At 36.0% G+C, this 19,226-nt stretch overlaps 1 protein-coding gene across 1 annotated transcript; it reads right to left on the bottom strand.

Moving 5' to 3' along the window:
* Nucleotides 1-16,232: 16,232 nt before the first annotated feature.
* LOC118032746 (L-ascorbate oxidase homolog) lies at nt 16,233-18,005 on the bottom strand. The gene is made up of 2 exons (XM_035037538.2): nt 16,645-18,005; nt 16,233-16,533 (listed from the first exon to the last, which is right to left on the bottom strand). Exons 1-2 carry the CDS (start codon nt 18,003-18,005, stop codon nt 16,233-16,235), a joined length of 1,662 nt encoding a protein of 553 aa, XP_034893429.1.
* Between the last annotated feature and the right edge of the window lie 1,221 nt (nt 18,006-19,226).

Genomic DNA, 19,226 nt, shown 5'->3' with positions numbered 1-19,226 from the left:
ATTTTAGTAGTTAAACTCATCAATCAATCATTTGATTTATGTGATAGACCAGCATTTAAGATGAACATTTACCATAAATTAAAGGTATCTTATAGTATCAGACTTGTTTATTGTAAAACATGTTTTTATTAAGGAGTTATTGATACTTAAAGTGCAAAATGATGATATAAAACCTTGATAAAATTATACTTTTAAGTACTAATCAATCAACAACCTCTTTTGAATTCTTCCTAAAACCCATACCAGGTCTCCAATACCAATTGTTGCTATTCAACTATTACTGTCCAACCATTATTGTCTAGGCATTAAATTGTTACTGTTCAACCATTATTATCTAGACATTGAACTAGACATTGAACTGTTATTGTTCAACTGTTACTGTCCAAACATTGAATTGTTACTGTCCAACCGTTGCTGTCTAGACATTGAACTGTTGCAGTCCAACCTTTACTGTCTAGACATTGAACTGTTACTGTCCAACCGTTACTGTCTAGACTTTGACTGTTACTGTATATATATCCTACAAGTAAGTTCAATATGAATATAGTCCACATATCATATCATAAAATTTAAAAGAAAAAATAAATACTAACATGCAAAGAAAACATTACAACATAATAAGTGTTAAACATTTCAAAAGGGTTAATTACAAGATAACTAAGGTACTATATGCTAAGCTAAAATTTTATAAATACATCTAGTCGTACAGCCTGGTTGTTACAGACCTTGTCCCATTTAATGGTTTTTCATCAACATCATCATCCTTTCCATCATCCATTCCATTTTGTTGCTTATATTTTGGCCCTTTAGTTAAAACAATTTTCCAGTTTGATGTAGAACTTTCTGTAAATTTTACATCTCTAAAAATCACCACCTTGTTAAGTTTCAAATCATAGATTTTATAGGCCTTATATTAAGTGTTATAGCCTATAAGAATTCCTACATCTGCCATTTGATCAAGGTTACTCCTCTTAACTTCAAGTTACAAAACATATCAAGGGCTACCAAAAACATTTAAATGATTAACATTAGGTTTAAAACCATACCATATTTCATAGAAAGTCTTATCTTTCAATTGAGAGTCTTAGCAGACCATTTAAACATAACAAGTCTTAACTTTTGTGGCCATGTGATTGAGAGGGAAGGATGTTGTGTTCACTGCTTGATAAACATACAATAAATATATTTTTAGTCCTTTTATGATATGTTTTTATACTATGTTTTAAGCATAAATAAGCATATTAAGAATTTGTAGAAGAATCAACAAAGTTTAAGGAATTCATAAAATATTTGCTATTAACGCAAATGTTTTTTTTTTTTTTTTTAAGTGCAGAGCATCCCATTAAAGGTTGAAAGTCTGACATAGAAACGATGAAAGAATCCAAAAACATAGTTTATTTTAGGATCCAAAAAAGAGGCAGAACAAACCTCTAACATGTAACGAATGAAATAATAAAGCTAAGATTGTCGGGTAGTGCAAGAAATCAAGTCAGAAACATAGTTTATTTTACAGCAGAGTTGGAATTACAATAGAGTTATGACAACAACATAGTCTGTTTTCAAAATAAATTCTGAGAGATTTAACCAACTCTGAGGACCAGATAAACAAGGAAGGAATTACATAGCATAAGGATCCTTAATTAGCCTACAAATTGTTGCTACCCAATATTTTACCCATGTTTTGATAAATTTTCAAAAAAATAAAAAAAATAAAAAATAAAGGTTTGCATATGGCAATAACATAGAGCAAGGGCTAATATTAAAAAAGCAATATATAAAAGAGATAATTATTGAATCATATACAATTACTGCAATATAAAATATAATAGTTATATGATTTGATTCGCGCTAGTTATGGAAGACAATCTCTACAATATAGAATACCATATTTATAGGATTTTTTTGTTGCTGATTATAGAAGACAATCTCTGTAATAATTATTGTAATATTTCCTTGAATAGCGCGTGTAGAGATTTTTTATATAAGTGAACCTCCAGCCATGATAAAGAGGAAGAAGAAAACTTATATAGGAAAATTTTTAAAGAGAGATTCAGGGCTATCGCAAAAAAAAAAAGAAAAACCTAAACCTATTTTTTTCTCCCAACCGAAGCCAAGCCGCTCCTCCACCCTTGGCCTAGCGATTTTTTTTTTTTACATAAAGACCAGCCCCTCTCCTTCATCTAGCTTACTCTCCTTCACGGGATCTCCTCCCTTTAGCCAAACCAGAAAAGCCCCTGCTTTGGCCTTTGAGAATTCTCGGTTTCCCTCTTCATCCAGCCATAGATCAGTAGTCTCTTCTCGCAACCGGCCAAAACCAGATCTCCTCGCTCACTTTTTCTTCCCATAGAGAACCCTTTTCTCCTTTTATCCATAGCCAACCACCTTCCTCGATTTCCTCATCTCACTCTTCCTAACAACCTACTCATTTCCATTTCTTTCGAACAAGAACGGGAGAGAGAGAGAGAGCACCCAAAACCAGTCCCCCTTCTGGCCATTCCCCTCTCTTGGCCAATTCTTCCCTTACACTCGAAGCAGCCCTCTTTGTCAATGTAGCCTCAGACCAGCCTCCACCGAGCCCCACAACAGTAGCAACCATTTCTTCTCAATAGAGATAAGACATACATGAATGAGATGAAGGACGAGCAGAAGGAAATAAGATAAACAGACGAAAACCAGAGAGACCAACCAGCACGCCTTTGTCACTTCGTTCCATCTCTAGTTTCTTCTCCTCTAGTGGTGCAACTTTTTTTCCATAGGAATAGGTATTAACCGAAACAGCAGCCCAGCCATGAGACCAATTCCATCCCGGTCGACACCACCCACCAGCTTCATCCTCGAGCACCAGCTTCGTCCCTGCACTAGGTAAGCTCTTCTCGTCCCTATGCATGCATGAATTTAATTCACTTTGTTACTGTACATGTTATTATGCATGTGAATTTCAATTCCCCAGTAACTGTTTACGCGGGTCTCCTGCTGTCAGAATCGGTTATTAGTTTGAGCTAGTAACCGGGTTTAGCCTGGAAATAAAGTCCAGCCTTTTTTTTTACTCCACGGTTTACGAGTTGTGAGAGTATGAAATACTGAGGCAAAAATAGGCTTTTAAAACGCCCTGAATTTCATTAGATTTCTAAATTTTTGTCCCTCCTCATTGCGATTTATGAGTCACAAGCTCTTGAAATACTAAGAGAAAAATAAGCTTTTAAAGCACATTGAATCTCCTTGGATTTCTATCATAATAAATTTAATTTGAATCAAACCTAGGAAAAACTGATGGGATTAGAAAACACCAACACCGTATCAATTATAAAGCAAACCAAACACTAAGTAGCTTACCTTAGGTAGGGTGTACTAAGGGTGCTAATACCTTCCCTTTACACATCCAGTCACTTGCCTTAGAATCTTTGAAAGACCAGTTAGGATTTCTAGTGACCAAAATACTAGGTGGTGACTCCAAAGAACCAATCAAGCAAAACAAATGAAAAATCACCATTAAACGCCGCGCAAGTGACGTGTGACAAGAATCATGAAGAAATTCAGTAGCTAAGGAAGATAATAAATAGAGCAAAACATGGTTGAAACAAGAGGGAGGCAACCTTTTTTTCTTCTCTATTTTTCAACTTTGCAGTTGCTATCAACTAAACTTTGGCTTTAGGTTTAAAGGAGTTTTGTTCCATTATTGTGTTAGATTGTGAGAAGAAATAATTTCTAACTTTATTTTTGGACATTCAAGTACTTATTTTTCCTGAATTTGGTATGCAAGCTATTGTTTTTCATTCAAACTTTTTGAATAGCTTCTGTAGTAGGCATTTTTTTTTATAAATTTTCAATCTGTAATTGTTGATTTGAATCAAGAAGGAAGAAAAATGAGTGAATTTGGTTAATTTAACTTGCAGGTTAAACGAATAAGATAGGTAAAAATTGTTAAGCTTTTTAACGATAGCTTGAAATACTTGATCGTTTTTCGTTCTTAAAGCTTTTTTCACCAAATATAAAAATTGATTTTCAATCTTAATTTAATTAATGTTAAGAAATTAATTAGGGATGTTTTCTAATTAATTTGATATATTTTTTATTTTCCTTGCTTAAAGGAATTTTAGTATTTGCTCAAATTAAAAGAATATTTATTTTATTCAATGATCAATCTAATTCGTTGAATGGACAATATCTTTGAGCCAAGTATATAAACACTAAATTATATTTTGTGTTTTTTTTTAGAGTTTTAATTTTATTTAAGTTTTCTTATTAATCCCAAGTCTTTTGTTTTTTTAGTTTCTTGTAAGAAGAATTAGAATAATTTTTACTAGGTTTGACCTGGCTTTTACTATAGTGTTACAAAAAAATTAAGTCTTTAAAAAGAAAGAAAAGTCATAATTAATTTTTGTGGTTTTGATAATGACCACCGCCTCAACCCAAAATTTTAATGGCGTTTTCTTCTCATTTAGCAAACATCTTGCCATCTCCATCAACGTTCTAGCTCTCCTCCCACTAACCCCATTCTGATTTGTATTATAGGGTATTGTCAACTTATGTTTGATCATTTCTTTCACCAAATAACCCTCAAACTACCTAGAGGTATACTCAAACCCATTATTAGACCTCAATATCATTAACTAGTATCTTAAACTTCACAAACTTAACAAATACATCAGCCTTGGATTAAAAAAAAAAAAAACCAACAATACCTACTATAATTATCAATAAATAGAGAAAAGTACTTTGAACCATTCAAAAATTTATTTTGCATAAGGTCACAGACATCTATGTATACTAACTGAAGTATTACTAAAGCTCTAAAACTTTTATCAAGAAAAACACTTCTGGTCTGCTTTCCTAAATGACAGGCTTTACAAATGTCATTTTGTTTTTGTATTTTTGGTAAACTAGAGGCCATCTGTAAACTAGTTGCATAATTAAAATGCCCCAACCTTTTGTGTTATAGAACATAATCATTTTCAACAATAGTGTTAGAACACAAATAGACTTCTTTCCAATCAACATTAAAACTCTTATCCATCATTTTAATAGTGATCAATAATACCCCTTAGTTGTCTTTAATGTCACACACTCCATCATTAAAAAACAATGAGTAACCAAATTGAATTGGTTGTCCTACACTAATAAGATTCTGATTAATCTTAGGTACATAAACAATGTTTTTGAGAGATTTTTTACATGACAAAGTTTGTACTTTGACCATTCCTTTTCCCTCAACGTTCATATAGTTTTCATTACCAATTCTGACTTTAAACGAATAGCTTTTATACAAAATCCTTGAACAAACTTTAATCTATAGTTATGTGATTAGTACAACCAATATCAATAAGCCATGATGAATTGTTTACCTTGGTTGTGATACACACTTCTTCTATTATTGCCATGAACACAAGCTTTTCCTTAGCTTCTGAATTCTCTACCTTGTTCTTACAAAATCTTTGAATGTGGCTAAATTGCTTGTATTTTTTTGCGTGTGCATTCTTGATCCAACAATAAACTTCAAGTTGATTTGTTTTCTGATGGTATTTGAAAGAAGATAAGTGCTCTCCTTTCTTTCCTTTCAGTGTAGTTGCTTTGTTACCAGTTATTTAATTGTCAATCTTTTTATTTTTTTTTTGTTTTTCCCTTTTGATTTCTCCTATAAGAGTTCTTTGCCTAACTCCTTTCTTTTGAAACTGCAATAAGGGCTCTTTTACTTGTGCCTTCTTATCTATAAGCTTGCCTTAATTGCTCTACGACTTGTAATGTATTTACTAACTCTTAAAGACTCATTTATGAGAAATCTTTTGAGTCTTCTAGAAAGGAAATTTTATGCTCAAATTTATTTGGTAAACTTACTAGAACCTTCTCTACTATCCTTGAATAAGGAAAATCTCCCCCCAATAGCCTCATTTGATTCATAATCTTTGAATTTTTTTAGAAGTCTTTGACAATCTCTGTTTCCTTCATCTTCAGACCTTTAAACTGTCTTTTGAAATTCAAAATTTGCATTTTTCTAGACTTTTTTTATCACCATGAAATTCAACTTTTAACTTGTTTCATGTTTTTTTAACAGTTTGACAAGCCATAATTATGGTGAAGACTTCTTTACTCATAGCTTTATAAAGAAAATACCATAATAAATTGATAAGTAAAACTAAAAAATAACTAATAATAACCTCTAGTTTTGATGCCACCACTTCAACATATGTATTCTAGTACTGATCATCCATTAGTAGCATAAAACTAAATTTTCTATTGTCTTCTCGTAAAATCATTAAAAGATTTTTTAGTTTTTGTGATCGTAGATTTTATATTTAATTTCTCCACTTTCTTTTATTTTATTCTTTAAAGATTTTTAGTTAGTTTTTTTTTTTTTTTATCAAATGTAAGAATATATTATAGATCAAAAGTTACAAAGTTGAAGGCAACAAAATAGGAATTAAATACAAGAAGAACAAAAAAAGGGACAAGCTCCCTAAGAGACAAATAAGAAGACAATTGGAAAGCATTACAAACCACCACCAAATCAAATAATTAACTAAAGCCAAAAGCCAGTAACAGACATACAGAAAATCAGCACCAGTCAAGGAGCAATAACATGCATTGACTCTTCCATGCAGAGACAAAACTTATCCATACAGAAATAAAGCCAACCTAGCTACCAGCCAGCCAAGCCAAGACAGAGGAACCAGCCGATAGTCAACATCTTTTCCATGTAGAATGAAGAAGCCATGCAAACACAACTCAACCATGTAGAGATAACGCTAGCCATCCAAGCAAAAGACACAAATTACTTTCACCATGTAGAAAGGAGGACCATCCAAATTACAACCAAGCAAATTGAAAACACTAACAACCAATAACAGTGGACAACTGCTCACCCATGCAAAAACGAGGGACCATGCACGTCCAACCCTGAACAAAGATTCATAATATCAACATAGGCTAAAATATCCTATCAGCTCTACCAAACATCTCCATGCATCACCAGCTACCCCTGAGCACCATGAAAGGACAAGGAAGCCTACAACCTACCATGCATAACTGCCAATAAAAACAGCCATAACAAATAAATACAATACTAGCCAAAAATAGGAGGTCGAGGCTCATCAATAAAGGGACGAGAAAACCATGGAGAACCATGCATGTCCAAACTATACGAAAGACCAAGGAGGTTCCATTCAATTAGCAACACTGTAGGCTGGGTGATTTTTTTTTCATGGAAATACAAAATAGTGTAGAACAATATCTGGAATTTCCTAAAGATAGTCTCAACTGATTTTGCAGTGTTGTTGAAGATGCGCCTATTTCTTTCTTCCCAAATCAAATACACAAGAATAGCAAGAGATACTTTTCTCTTTTTTAGCTGCAACCTTTTTTTGGTGTTTTGTAAGACCCGAGTGGCTATGTTTAAGGAAGGCATATTATTATGAAGCTTAAGCCAAAATCTAGCCTTACTTCAAAAAGAAGACGACCAGTCACAATTGAAGAAGAGATGAGTATGGGATTCATCAACATTCTAACAAAGAGGGTATTTAGAATCTGTGGAGAGAAACTAAAGTCAATCTCTTGTTCGCAACTTGCCCAACATTGCTAGCCATAGGGAGAAGCTGTGTCTTGGGAGAGACCATTGCTCCCAAACTACACTAGCCCGCTGGACATGATCAACTTTATATCTGAAGAAATCAAATGCACTGGCTGTAAAAGAACCCGATCCAAAGTGCCAGCTTGAGAGTAATTGTTGCACTAGAGCAACCCCACCACAAAGATCAATCATTTTGTTACGAAAAGAGAAGATTGACTTTCATAGAGGAGAGTCAGTTTTCTTTGTGTCCAAGGACTAGATGGAGGCATGCGAAATGTAATAATGATCTATCCATCGAATCCAAAGGGAATCGGACTTCAAGTGAATATTTCATGGATGTTTGGCAAAAAAAACTGTCATTTCTGGATTTGATGTCAAGAACCGCCAGACCCCCTTCATCTTTTGGCAAGCACACCTGCTTTCGAGCATAAAGAGCAGATTTACTTCTAAGCACATCCCTGGTCTATAGGAAATTTCTACACAGATTGGTAATCTTGTTGATAACTACAGCTAGAATAGGAAAGATACTAATCTAAAACTGCACCATGCCATGCATGATCGATTTTATTAACTCCAACCAACCAGTATACGAGAGTTGCTTTCCCATCTAACTATAAATAGCCAATTCTAACTTATGAATAAGAGGAGAGAATTGACTTAGGGTGTGAAGCCCGAGAATAAAGTATACAAAGAGGGGGAGGTTTATAATAATTCTAAATGTTGTTATAATATAAAATAAATAAATAATAATAATAATAATAATACTGAAAAAAAGGGGTGAAAGATAGGGCCAAAATGAAATTAAGAAGAGATGGGACTATAAATACCCATCCCTTCTCTCATCCATGGCCGGCTGATAATAAGAATAAGGAGGGGGGAGAATTTTAGATTTTTCTTTCATCAAAACTTGGAGTAAACACCTAAAATTAGTAAACCCAAATAAGCCTTGGAATTATAGAGTGGAGGAACACAATCGGGTGGAAGAATTAACAAGAAGAAAAGTGAAGAATTGGTGAAGAAAAGAGGGGGAAGAGTGGTTGACAACATACAAGGAGAAGAAGGCTAAGATTCTTCTAAAATTTGTGAAGTAAAGTTTAGATTCCATCCAAGTAAGGAGTTCTAATTCCAATTTCTATGAAATCAACTTCAATTTGATTAGAAGTTTATGCCTTTCTTGAATTGGGAATTAGGTTTCTTTAACATAAAATGTTGGGGAAATGCAGAAATGAGTGAGGTTAAATGGATTAGATTAATCTAAGTTCCTTAAAGAAGAAGAAGAAATGAGTGCATAAAAGAGAAGAAGGGAACTCTTGGTTCCCTTGGCCACGTTCTCTACTGGATACAACAGAGAGGGAATGAGAACTTATGATGTGTTTAATTAATTAATTTGGTACCAGTGACCTTAGAAAGACATAAAAGGAGACGAGAATGCCATGAATAAAGGAAAGGCATGGTTGTGACTGATGAGGAAGCAGGGATTTAAGATGAAATGGAGATACCTTCTCCCTTAGCAAAACAGGGCAAGTTCGTTGCCCTGTTTCCTGAGGGCATTTTGGACCTAAAAACTATAAAATTTAGGGAGGGTCCCCTCATAGAAGTGTAGCTAGGAGTGTTAGCTTTCCAACAAATCTAACCTCGCCTAATTTGGAGTCCTAGAACTCCAGATACAAATAAAAAACTAAGGAGAGGTCGAGCTGCAACCCCTGGTGGCAGATTCGGCCAAGTTGATAAAACAACAAAATTTAGTCATATCAAGTGTAGAATTTGTTTTCTTGCCTTTCATAAAGTGTGTCTTGATCTTCAAAAAGAATAAACTGTAATAAAAAATTGAATTTATGATATCCACTTGGACTACTAATGAGCTGAAAAGTTAAAGGATAATAATGAGGAATGTATGTGATGAGAAAGAAAAGATTTGGTAAAAGAGAAATGAATATTATTTTCAATGTTGATGTTGCGTGTGATATGTGGATTAATATGGAATAATGATGGGTGTTTTTGGTTTCAGGAGGAACCGTAGGAGGAGTACATCAACCACAGGGGAACACAAGTCGAGCGTCCACAACAGGTAGGTACTTGGTACCTATATCTCCTCTAGTTAATAATTATTTTAACTAACTTTTGAACTATAAAAATTTGGTGCTTACTGATGAAAAAAAAAAAGGAAAAGGAAAGGTTAAATGATGAAAAATAAAATGGAACGGAGAACTAGATTTAATTTATGGGTTCTTTTGGAGCAAAATAGATCGTAACAAGGAATTTTAGTAATGATTGTTTCTTCAATTTGATTTGTTGTCCCTGATATGGGAGGCTAATGATGTTAACCAAGCTGGATAACATCGGCATTACTGGTACGTGAGAGGAAAAATATAAACTTGATTAATTATTCGGTTTCAGAATAGTTAATGATATCGGCACGTGACGTCGATATCGGCAAAATTTATAAACTTGATTAACTATTCGGTTTCAGAATAGTTAATGATATCGACACGTGATGTCGATATCGGCAAAATTTATAAAATTGATTAACTATTCGGTTTCAGAATAGTTAATGATATCGGCACGTGACGTCGATATCTGCAAAATTTATAAACTTGATTTGCTTTCCGAGGTGAAAGCTAATGATGTCAAGAATTTTGACATCGGCATACCTGAGAACCTCCCAAGGTAATATGGAACAATGATTAACTATTTTAGTTTTAAAAATAGTTAATGACACAAACGTTTACATTTGTGTCGGCATTTTCATGAAACTAATTAGTTGTTCCAGGACGGGCAACTAAAGACACTAATGGAGGTCATTGGTGTCAGCAATAGTCCTTCTGATAGGGGGGAAGAAATAGTTAACAAAAAAAAAAAGAGAAGAAGAATAAAGAATTCTTATATAACCATAAAAGGGGGTTTGTGGTTGTATTTAGAATCTCATATGATTTAAGTAGATATATATGTTGTTTAATTTTATTATGTAAATTGCTTGTATTTTAATCATTTGTTTTTAATTATATGGAAAATTTATATTTTTGCAGGTCCCTCCCATTCACATCAGGAATAGATTTAAAGTTCTTTGATCCCTTTCCGTATAAGTTAGGAACTTAGGGATTTGTGGTGTAATTTTTTCATGCAGTAAACATGTAGCCTATATGGAATACTCTATTCGTAATATTTTGTTTGTGAAATATTAAATGTATCAACCTATGCTTGAGATATTAGAATGTACTAGACTATGTTAGAATATTAAACTATGTTGTGTGTGTGTGTATATATATATATATATATATATATGAAATTTCGTGTTGAAATTGGCTCTTTTAATTCTTAAGTTGTGTATGTGATGTAAGATGGAGTTTGGGAATGAATATGGTCCTGAGCATAATCTAGAATGAGTTATGTAGTTAATTGTACTAAACATGGATGTGATTGTGGAGGAGATGTGATTCAAAATGTGTGCAGGTACATTGTCGATAACTTGGGATCTCCTGGTATAGAGGAGACTCTGCCGAAATTTCGTCGAGTAAAAAAAATAAAATTGCTTCATCTACCCTTTATAGGGGGAGAGATTAACGAATAAACTAATAGAAAAACTAGGGTTGTTATATAGGGACACCGAGTTACTTAAAGGGAAAGCTCCCTTTGGTGAACTGGGAGACGTTGAGAATAGCTTGCTTCATATCCCCCGAAACACCAGCAAAGAAAATAAAGGATTTGGCTACATTCATTACCAGTCTAGATGACACCCCAAAGACATGAAGCTGATGGAGAATAGTGTTAAGGGTTTAGTGTTAACAGAGACCATTTCATAATGGCAGAGCAAAAGAATATCATCAGCGAAACCAAGATGACTGATTCCCAAAGCTTGGCATTTAGGATGAAAGTGAAAACCAGAATGCTGAGTATTACTTTTCAGTAGTTTAGAGAAGTACTCCATGCAAATAATAAAGAGGTAGGGAGATAATGGATCTCCTAGCCGAACACCACACTTGCCTTTGAAGAAACCAAAGAGATTACCATTGATACAGATAAAAAATGAGGCAGTCTCAACGCATTTCATAACATGATGAAAAAACCTAGTAGGGAACCCCAAGAGATGAAGGAGATCACGAAGAAATGACCATTGGACCAAATCAAATGCTTTCATGAAGTCAATCTTGATGGTGCAGCGAGGTGATACACGTTTTCTCCCATAACTCCTCACAAGTTCTTGCATGAGGTTAATATTATCAGCCATGAATCTCCCACTAAAAAAAGCATTCTGAGAAGGGCTAAGAATATCATTGAGCACATGAGCCAGCCTCCCTGCTAGGATCTTGGAAATAACTTTATAAGTGACATTGCAGCAAGAAATAGGTATGTAATCTGCAGCAGAGTTGGCATTAGCTGATTTTGGAACAAAGGCTATGATAAAGTGATTAAGCTGCTTGAAAATCTCCCCTGAGGCAAAGAAATCTTGAACAGTTGAATAGAAGTCTTCATCAATGATGTTCCAAGCTTTTTCAAAGAAGGCAAAGGTATATCCATCTAGGCCAGGAGCTTTGTCATCATCCATACTAAAGAGAACTTGCTTGATGTCATCAGCAGAAACTAGAGCAAGAAAAAAGTCATGAGAATCAATATTAATGCAGGCACCACAATGAACTACCTCAACTTTTAGCGAAATAGTATGCTTGGAAGTCCCTATAAGCTTTTAATAGTATGAGACAAACTCTCTACCAACCTCTTCAGCCGAAGAAGTGAGCAAACCATCACTTCGAATAATAGCAAGAATATGGTGTCTCCTGTGATGTTGGCTCATCAAAGAGTGAAAAAATCTGGTTCCCTTGTCACAATCTTTAAAGAAAGCACATTTCAACTTTTGGCCAAAGAACATTTTCTCTGCTCTAGCAACCCTCTCCGAAATGTGGCTGAAATAAAGATTGTTCAGAGACTTCAGGGCACCTTTTTAACTGCTCGAGCTTATTACAGAGAATATACATGTACGTCCCATATATATCCAAGGACCAATGTTGGGAAATGATTTCCAAGAACTGAGGATAAGTAGCCCATATGTTGAAGAATTTGAAATTTTGTTTGCCATGAAACTCTTGAATTCTCAGCTGGACAGTAGCTGGAGAATGGTTGGAGAAGGCTCATGGGGTGCCAAAGTGAACATGGGCCATTTGCTGCAATGAGAACCAATGGGTATTTACCATAACCCTGTCAAATTTTTTCCAGACTATACCATTCATCCATGTAAAATGACAACTCGTAGAGTTCAAGTTAGCTATCCTAAGATCAGAACAACACTCCTTGAAGTTTAAAATTTCATAGTTAGAGACTGGCTCCCATTATGCTTATCATCTTGGGAGAGAATAGAGTTAAAATCACCAAGAAGCATCCATGGAGATTTTGTGCCCCATCTCTTAAAATCCTCCCACAATGCTCTCCTGGCAGCAATGATGTTGAAACCATATATGAAGGTGGCTATAAAACTATATTGTTGCAACAAGCTTGTAATTTGAACATGTATCCCCCGGGTATATAAGTGAAGCATCTCAACCTCCACTGTTTTAGAGTTCCAAAAAACAACTATTCGGGCATACATTGCAGCTTTAGCATTGCTTACAAACTGCCAAGACTTCAACCATAGCTTATGCATGCATGCAACTTTTGCCAATGACAATTTAGTCACTAGGAGACCACAAACATCAATCTTTTTACCCTTCATGAGGCCAACAACCTCATGCTGTTTAAGAAGAATATTAAGCCCTCTCACGTTCCAGCAGTAAACAATCATAGGTGGGGAAGGGTGGGAGGAACCCCACCACTGCCAAAAAATATATTGGAACTCTTTTGGACCGAGCTCCTAGTGAGCATACCTGAAATTGGACAATGGGGAGCCTTGTTGCAAGCAATGTCAATAGAGATAGTAGGAGATTTTCCTTTGGAAGAAACATTCTGTTAAGGAGGCATGTTACTTTTAGCGGGCAAAATTTTTTATGATTGTTGCTTGTTACCTATGTTATATCTCCTTTTTCAAACAGTTTGCCACTCTTCTGAAACTGCAGCTGTGGCTTAAGAACAAAGTTGCTCATCCTGAGCTACACAAGTCTCTGAAGGGACAATGGGAGCATTAAGCTTTAGAGCATCCACTAGAGGAGCATTAACAGGGGAGACTTTAACTGGGAGAGCAGCAGCAGGCAGGGTATCAACAATAGGGCTGAGATGAGTGAAGACACTGCCTTTAACATTTTTCTTGGTAGCAACACTAGCTGAACTTGCCTTCTTAACTGTTGTGGCCTCTTCCTTACCTTTAGAACACGCTCCAGTGGAAACATTCTGTTAAGGAGGCATGTTACTTTCAGCGGGCAAAATTTTTTATGACTGTTGCTTGTTACCTATGTTATCTCCTTTTTCAAACAGTTTGCCACTCTTCTGAAACTGCAGTTGTGGCTTAAGAACAAAGTTGCTCATCCTGAGCTACGCAAGTCTCTGAAGGGACAATGGGAGCATTAAGCTTTGGAGCATCCACTAGAGGAGCATTAACAGGGGAGACTTTAATTGGGAGAGCAGCAGCAGGCAGGGCATCAACCAGGGTATCAACAATAGGGCTGAGACGAGTGAAGACACTGCCTTTAACATTTTTCTTAGTAGCAACACTAGCTGAACTTGCCTTCTTAATTGTTGTGGCCTCTTCCTTACCTTTAAAACACGCTTCAGTGGAATGGGCGATCACTTTGCAATGTTTGCAAAATTTAGGCAATGTCTCATAAATAACCTTTTGAATGAAGGGGTTTCCATTAGGCAGGGTAACATTTATAGAGGATCTAAGATCAGCAAGTAGATCCACTTCCATAAGCACCCGAGCATAGGATAATCTCTCCTTGGTGGAAGTTAACTTGTCACATTGTATTGGTTTACCAAGAACACTTGCAAGCTTTGATAAGCACCTCGGTGTCCAGCATTTCAATGGTAGGTTTGAGAACTTAAGCCAAACAGGGACTTAAGTCATTTCAGAATATGAGAAATCAAAATATTCAAACATGGGATGTAAGATAAGAGGCCTGCCATATATTAAATAAGGCCCTTCACACAATACAGAAAACTTGTCTTCTTCATTTTGGAATCTATAAACTAACTAGCTTGATTCATGTATGTTAAGGGTGGCTTCACATTTCCAGACGTTCCTAATGATGTTATTCAAGGCTCTATAACCAAGAAATTTACCAGAAACATAACCAATGGCACACAATTTCTAGTCATCACAAGAATGATCTAAGTCTTCAGTTAAAAGAGGGTAGGATTGAATATCATTTAAGGCTGAAAAATGCATGAGCTTCAGGCAAGATGAGATGCTTCAATTGGAAGAGAATAAATCTCTCCATTTACCAGTAACAGGGGAGAAGAGAGAGGTTTACCTGCTTTAACAGTGTTGGACGGGTTAAAGTTGGCACCTTTGAGACTAGCTGGTAGTTCTAGAGTGACCGGAGCCAGAGAAGATGGTGAAGACCCTTCATCTTCTTCCTCAGAGAAAGTGAAGTCTATCTGCTCTTCTTCCAGTTCTGCATCATCAGAACAATCTTCAACAATAAACCCATCAAGAGGTGGAGAGTTGTTAGCCATCGGAGACCCATTTGCCTCTCTAACCGTGCTTGTACCTATGCCGCTAGATGATAAGACAGCAGAGGGAGGGGGTAGATCTGTGACTGGCATATGGGAAATAGCACCAGAGAGAGTTCAAAAAGCCGACTTTAGCCCTAAAACCAAAGAATCGCCTTGGTTTGTGTGAGATGGAACATGAGCATGCAATGAAACCTGTGTATTCTTGGCAGCTGTTGCAGGTTTCCATTTGTTTTTTGCCTTTTGTGAAACAAGTGGGAAGGAAAGGAAACAAGTTGAAGGAAATGGGTTACAAGAAACAACTTCGGGTGGAGGAACTGATTTTTAGTTCTTGATATTAGGATTGGATGATCTAGGTTTTTATTTTTGGTAATTGATCCAGTTCTCATTGATTAGTTCTTGAGAGATGTGTTGATTTTTTTTCTACCGACTACCTTAAAGTGAACTAAGGTATTACATATACCTCATCTATGTTCCACACTGAAGATGATAGATCTATCAAGACTTCAAGGAAAAAGGTAATAAAAGGACACTTATATTTTTTTAGTTTCTATTTACTTAAATAATATTTTCTACTCCAATTGATAACATAACAATAATACTTTTAAAATTATATTTAATTATCAGTTATTATCATAATTGTAGATCAGTAATTAGTTAAATTACAAAATGAATAAGATATATCTTTTTGACCGAGTGAGTAGATAAATCATTACCTACACTAAATAAATAAAAACATTCATAGTTTATAACTCCAAGATATTGTTATTTTATTAATGTTTTAAAGATATATAATCATAGACATTGCCTTATAAATGTGTTTGTTTTCTTGAACATTTAAAATTAATAATTAACTCATCAACCGAGACAGACCTCTTCTTTGAGATTAAAGAAAACATGTACGAGAAGCAGAAGGTTAAGTTTTATTGAATTCAATATATATTATTCTGACTACATGAAAGAGAGAACGAACAGAACAATTGTCTGATGAAAAAAATAATAATAATTCGGAAAAAAAGAAGTCATGGCAACAAATTGGAAAGGGTTAACACATGGAGGATCAGCCGCTCTCTATATATTAGATGCTGTAAGGCTCGGGTTTTGGCAAGTCCTTGACGAGGCCACATAGCAAAGTATTATCAGGAATATTGTACTCGTCCCTTAGGGAGCGAGCAGGGGAAAGAACACTGGCATACAGCTGTTGTCCTAGATAAGCCCTCTCCCACATCTCTGACCTGATGTTCCACATTCCAGCATTGTCGAATGTCAAAAGAATGGCAGCCCAGGATTTGGGGAAGACCTGAACGGTTGTCCTGCTCACTGCATCAAGAAGATTGTAGTGCTTTCTCTTTTCAGGGGTCCAAGTGCCTGGCTCCACTCTGTTGCATATTAATTAATTAATTAGTTGGTTGGTTATAAATATTCACAATAAGTTTTTTAAAGACATTCACTGCATGCATCTGCGTTTGTTTAGTTAATTAATTACTTACGCGACTGCGAAGAAGGAATAACCATCCAAGTGATATGATTGCATGCTCTTCTCGTGGTTCTCGAAGATGATCTCTACGAAGTTACGGAAAGTGAGGTTAAGGACATTGGGTTGTGAGACAATCTTAGCGTGAGCAATGTCGGCTTGTGGACTGTCCTGCATGGTGTCATATTTGAACAACTTGTCTGCAACCCCATAGTACTCGGCAATTTTGAGAGGTGTCTCTGGATCAACGTGAGAGACGCCATTGAGGGCATAGCGAAGCTTGCCACCTTCTTGGCTAGCTGAGTTTACGAGCTTAATGGTGCGGGTGATGTTGATGGAACCATAGTGGTAAGAGCCTTGAGGGTTAGGCCTAGCAGCACTGGCTGTAAGGTTCCAGCGGAAGGAACGGAATTGATTGAGAGACCAAGCCCATCCAACGGGTGCCTCAGGGAGCTCAGGTGATGCTGGACCCTTGCCGTTGGTGTAACGAATGATGCCCTTAGCGGTGAGAACCTGCTTATTGAATCGGGTGGAAGCCACCATGTAGTAGTCTTTGGGAGCTTGGTTGGCTGTCACGAGGACACTGAAGCATTGTCCAACATGGACATCGAGTGATTCGTACACGTTTTGCACCACATGGGAGCCCTCCATCTCCACAAGCTTCATCGTATGGCCTTGGATCCTGAAATTGAGAGTATTCTTGAGCCCAGCGTTGCAGATTCTATACTTGTATGTCTTTTCAGGCTTCATTGTGAAGAGAGGCTCATCCTTGCCATCTCCCATAGCGTTTTTGCCATTGATGAGGACGCCGTCAGGCCTTGCAAGAGAGCGCCCGCTATCCAATAACTTCTGGAGAGCAGTGTGGCTCTTAGTGTACCAGTCATTAAGTACGACAGTGTAGTCATCCTCGGGATCAGCATAAGGTACAGGGATGAGTAGGCGGCTGTTGATGCGAAGGCCGCCAAAGCCTCCAGCTGCACGGTGCATGCCTGTGGTTGGGTAGTAGATGTAGCTACCAATCTGGTCCTTAACCTGGAAGTGGTAGGTGAAGTTGGTTCCTGGGAGGATTGGACAGTTGGTCCCAAGAACTCCATCTTGCCATGAATTCTTTCTCTGCTGGATGCCGCTCCATGTCAGAAGGAAGGGCTCATCAATGTTGTTGAAGACATTGATGACAATGTTGTTGTTACTGGTGGAGTTGATATTGGGTCCGGGGAATTCATCATTGATGAGAATCACCTGTTGGGGAACCCCCAAAGGAGAGAGGGTGCCGTAGGTGACGTTCCATGTGAAGAACAAGTAAGGGTCCTCACCCTGGACTCCCAACATTGCTCCTGCAGAGAGGCAAAGCAAAACCATGAACATCACCCCAGCCATCTCTGATCTGTGTGTGTGATTTTGGATCGTGTATCCCTTTCCTCAGCTTCCCCCCTCACACAATTAATCTCGTTTCTTCTATAATTAAGAAGAGAGATTTACCTTCTTCTACATCTGGAATGCGCTGCGTCCCCTCCTCTTTTATACCATGCATGCAAGGAAATTCTACCATCCGATTCCGCATATTCCTCTCTTAGGCTCTCCCCCCTTGCATTGCTCCCTTCCTCACATTCAAAACAATAAATGAGGATCTACCCCGAGTTTAATGCACTCCTAAGTTTGCTTTTCTTTTCTCCTTTTACAAAATTAACAGATGCATGCCCACAACTCATGTTAATTTCCTAAAATTCATATCAAGTGCCTTTGACGTGATTGATATATTATATGATCAAAATTAATGCTTTTAATGTTTCCCCTGTTTCAAATGAGTAGGGTTTTTTCTTTTTTAAAGGCTTTTAATTTATTTTGTTATCTTTTCCACCATTTTTGTTTCAATCGCAACCAACTATGACCAATTTGTTACTTAATACAGAGAAATATTCAGTCAAATGTCTAAAACACTGCCTTATTATTTTTTTTTTTTATGAAATTCAAATATTGTGTCAAATGTCTAGGGAATTGCCTTGGTTTTTTTTTTTTTTTTTAAATCCAAATTATTTTTCTAAGCTATTACTATACTTATATTTAATCAAACTGGAACAAATCCCCATCTGTAGTTTAATTAATTAGGATATTTGCAGAAATAAAATTTTGAAGCTAGTAAAGGCTAAAACCGATCGAGAATTTAAACTTGGAAATTAGTGTAAGACTTATCAATATATCACGAGTGGCAAATTAAATTTGACAAATACCCTTTTTTTATGATACATATTTCTGTTATTTTCTTCCCGTTTATTTTTTTATACGATTGTTCAAACTTCTCGGTCGATTTGAAAAGAAATCGGATAAACATTTGGTGACGGAGTGCCATTGAGAAATTCGTGATCGGATTTCTTTGTGGAAATAAATCAATCGTTTCTGCCAAGGTACGTATATGAACAAAATAATCTTTCTGTAATAATTTTTTAGTTTGAGGATACTCCTTCCGTCTCTTTCTTTTTTGTTCTTCGTATTTTTGCTTTTTTATTTTTTATTTTTTTAATGGATATATTTTTAAGATATTTAATTTAAGATTCATTGCGTGTTAGATATATTTTTAAATAAAAAAACTATATATATATA

This window comes from Populus alba, chromosome 1 (assembly GCF_005239225.2).
Source record: "Populus alba chromosome 1, ASM523922v2, whole genome shotgun sequence".
Classification (NCBI taxonomy): domain Eukaryota; kingdom Viridiplantae; phylum Streptophyta; class Magnoliopsida; order Malpighiales; family Salicaceae; genus Populus; species Populus alba.
This window is presented reverse-complemented; position numbering and strand designations above follow the sequence as displayed.

Coding starts and splice junctions, on each gene's coding strand:
- LOC118032746 (XM_035037538.2), bottom strand. CDS start 18,005: ATGGCTGGGGTGATGTTCATGGTTTTGCTTTGCCTCTCTGCAGGAGCA. Junction 16,534..16,644: donor TATTCCTTCTTCGCAGTCGC/GTAAGTAATTAA, acceptor AATATGCAACAG/AGTGGAGCCAGGCACTTGGA.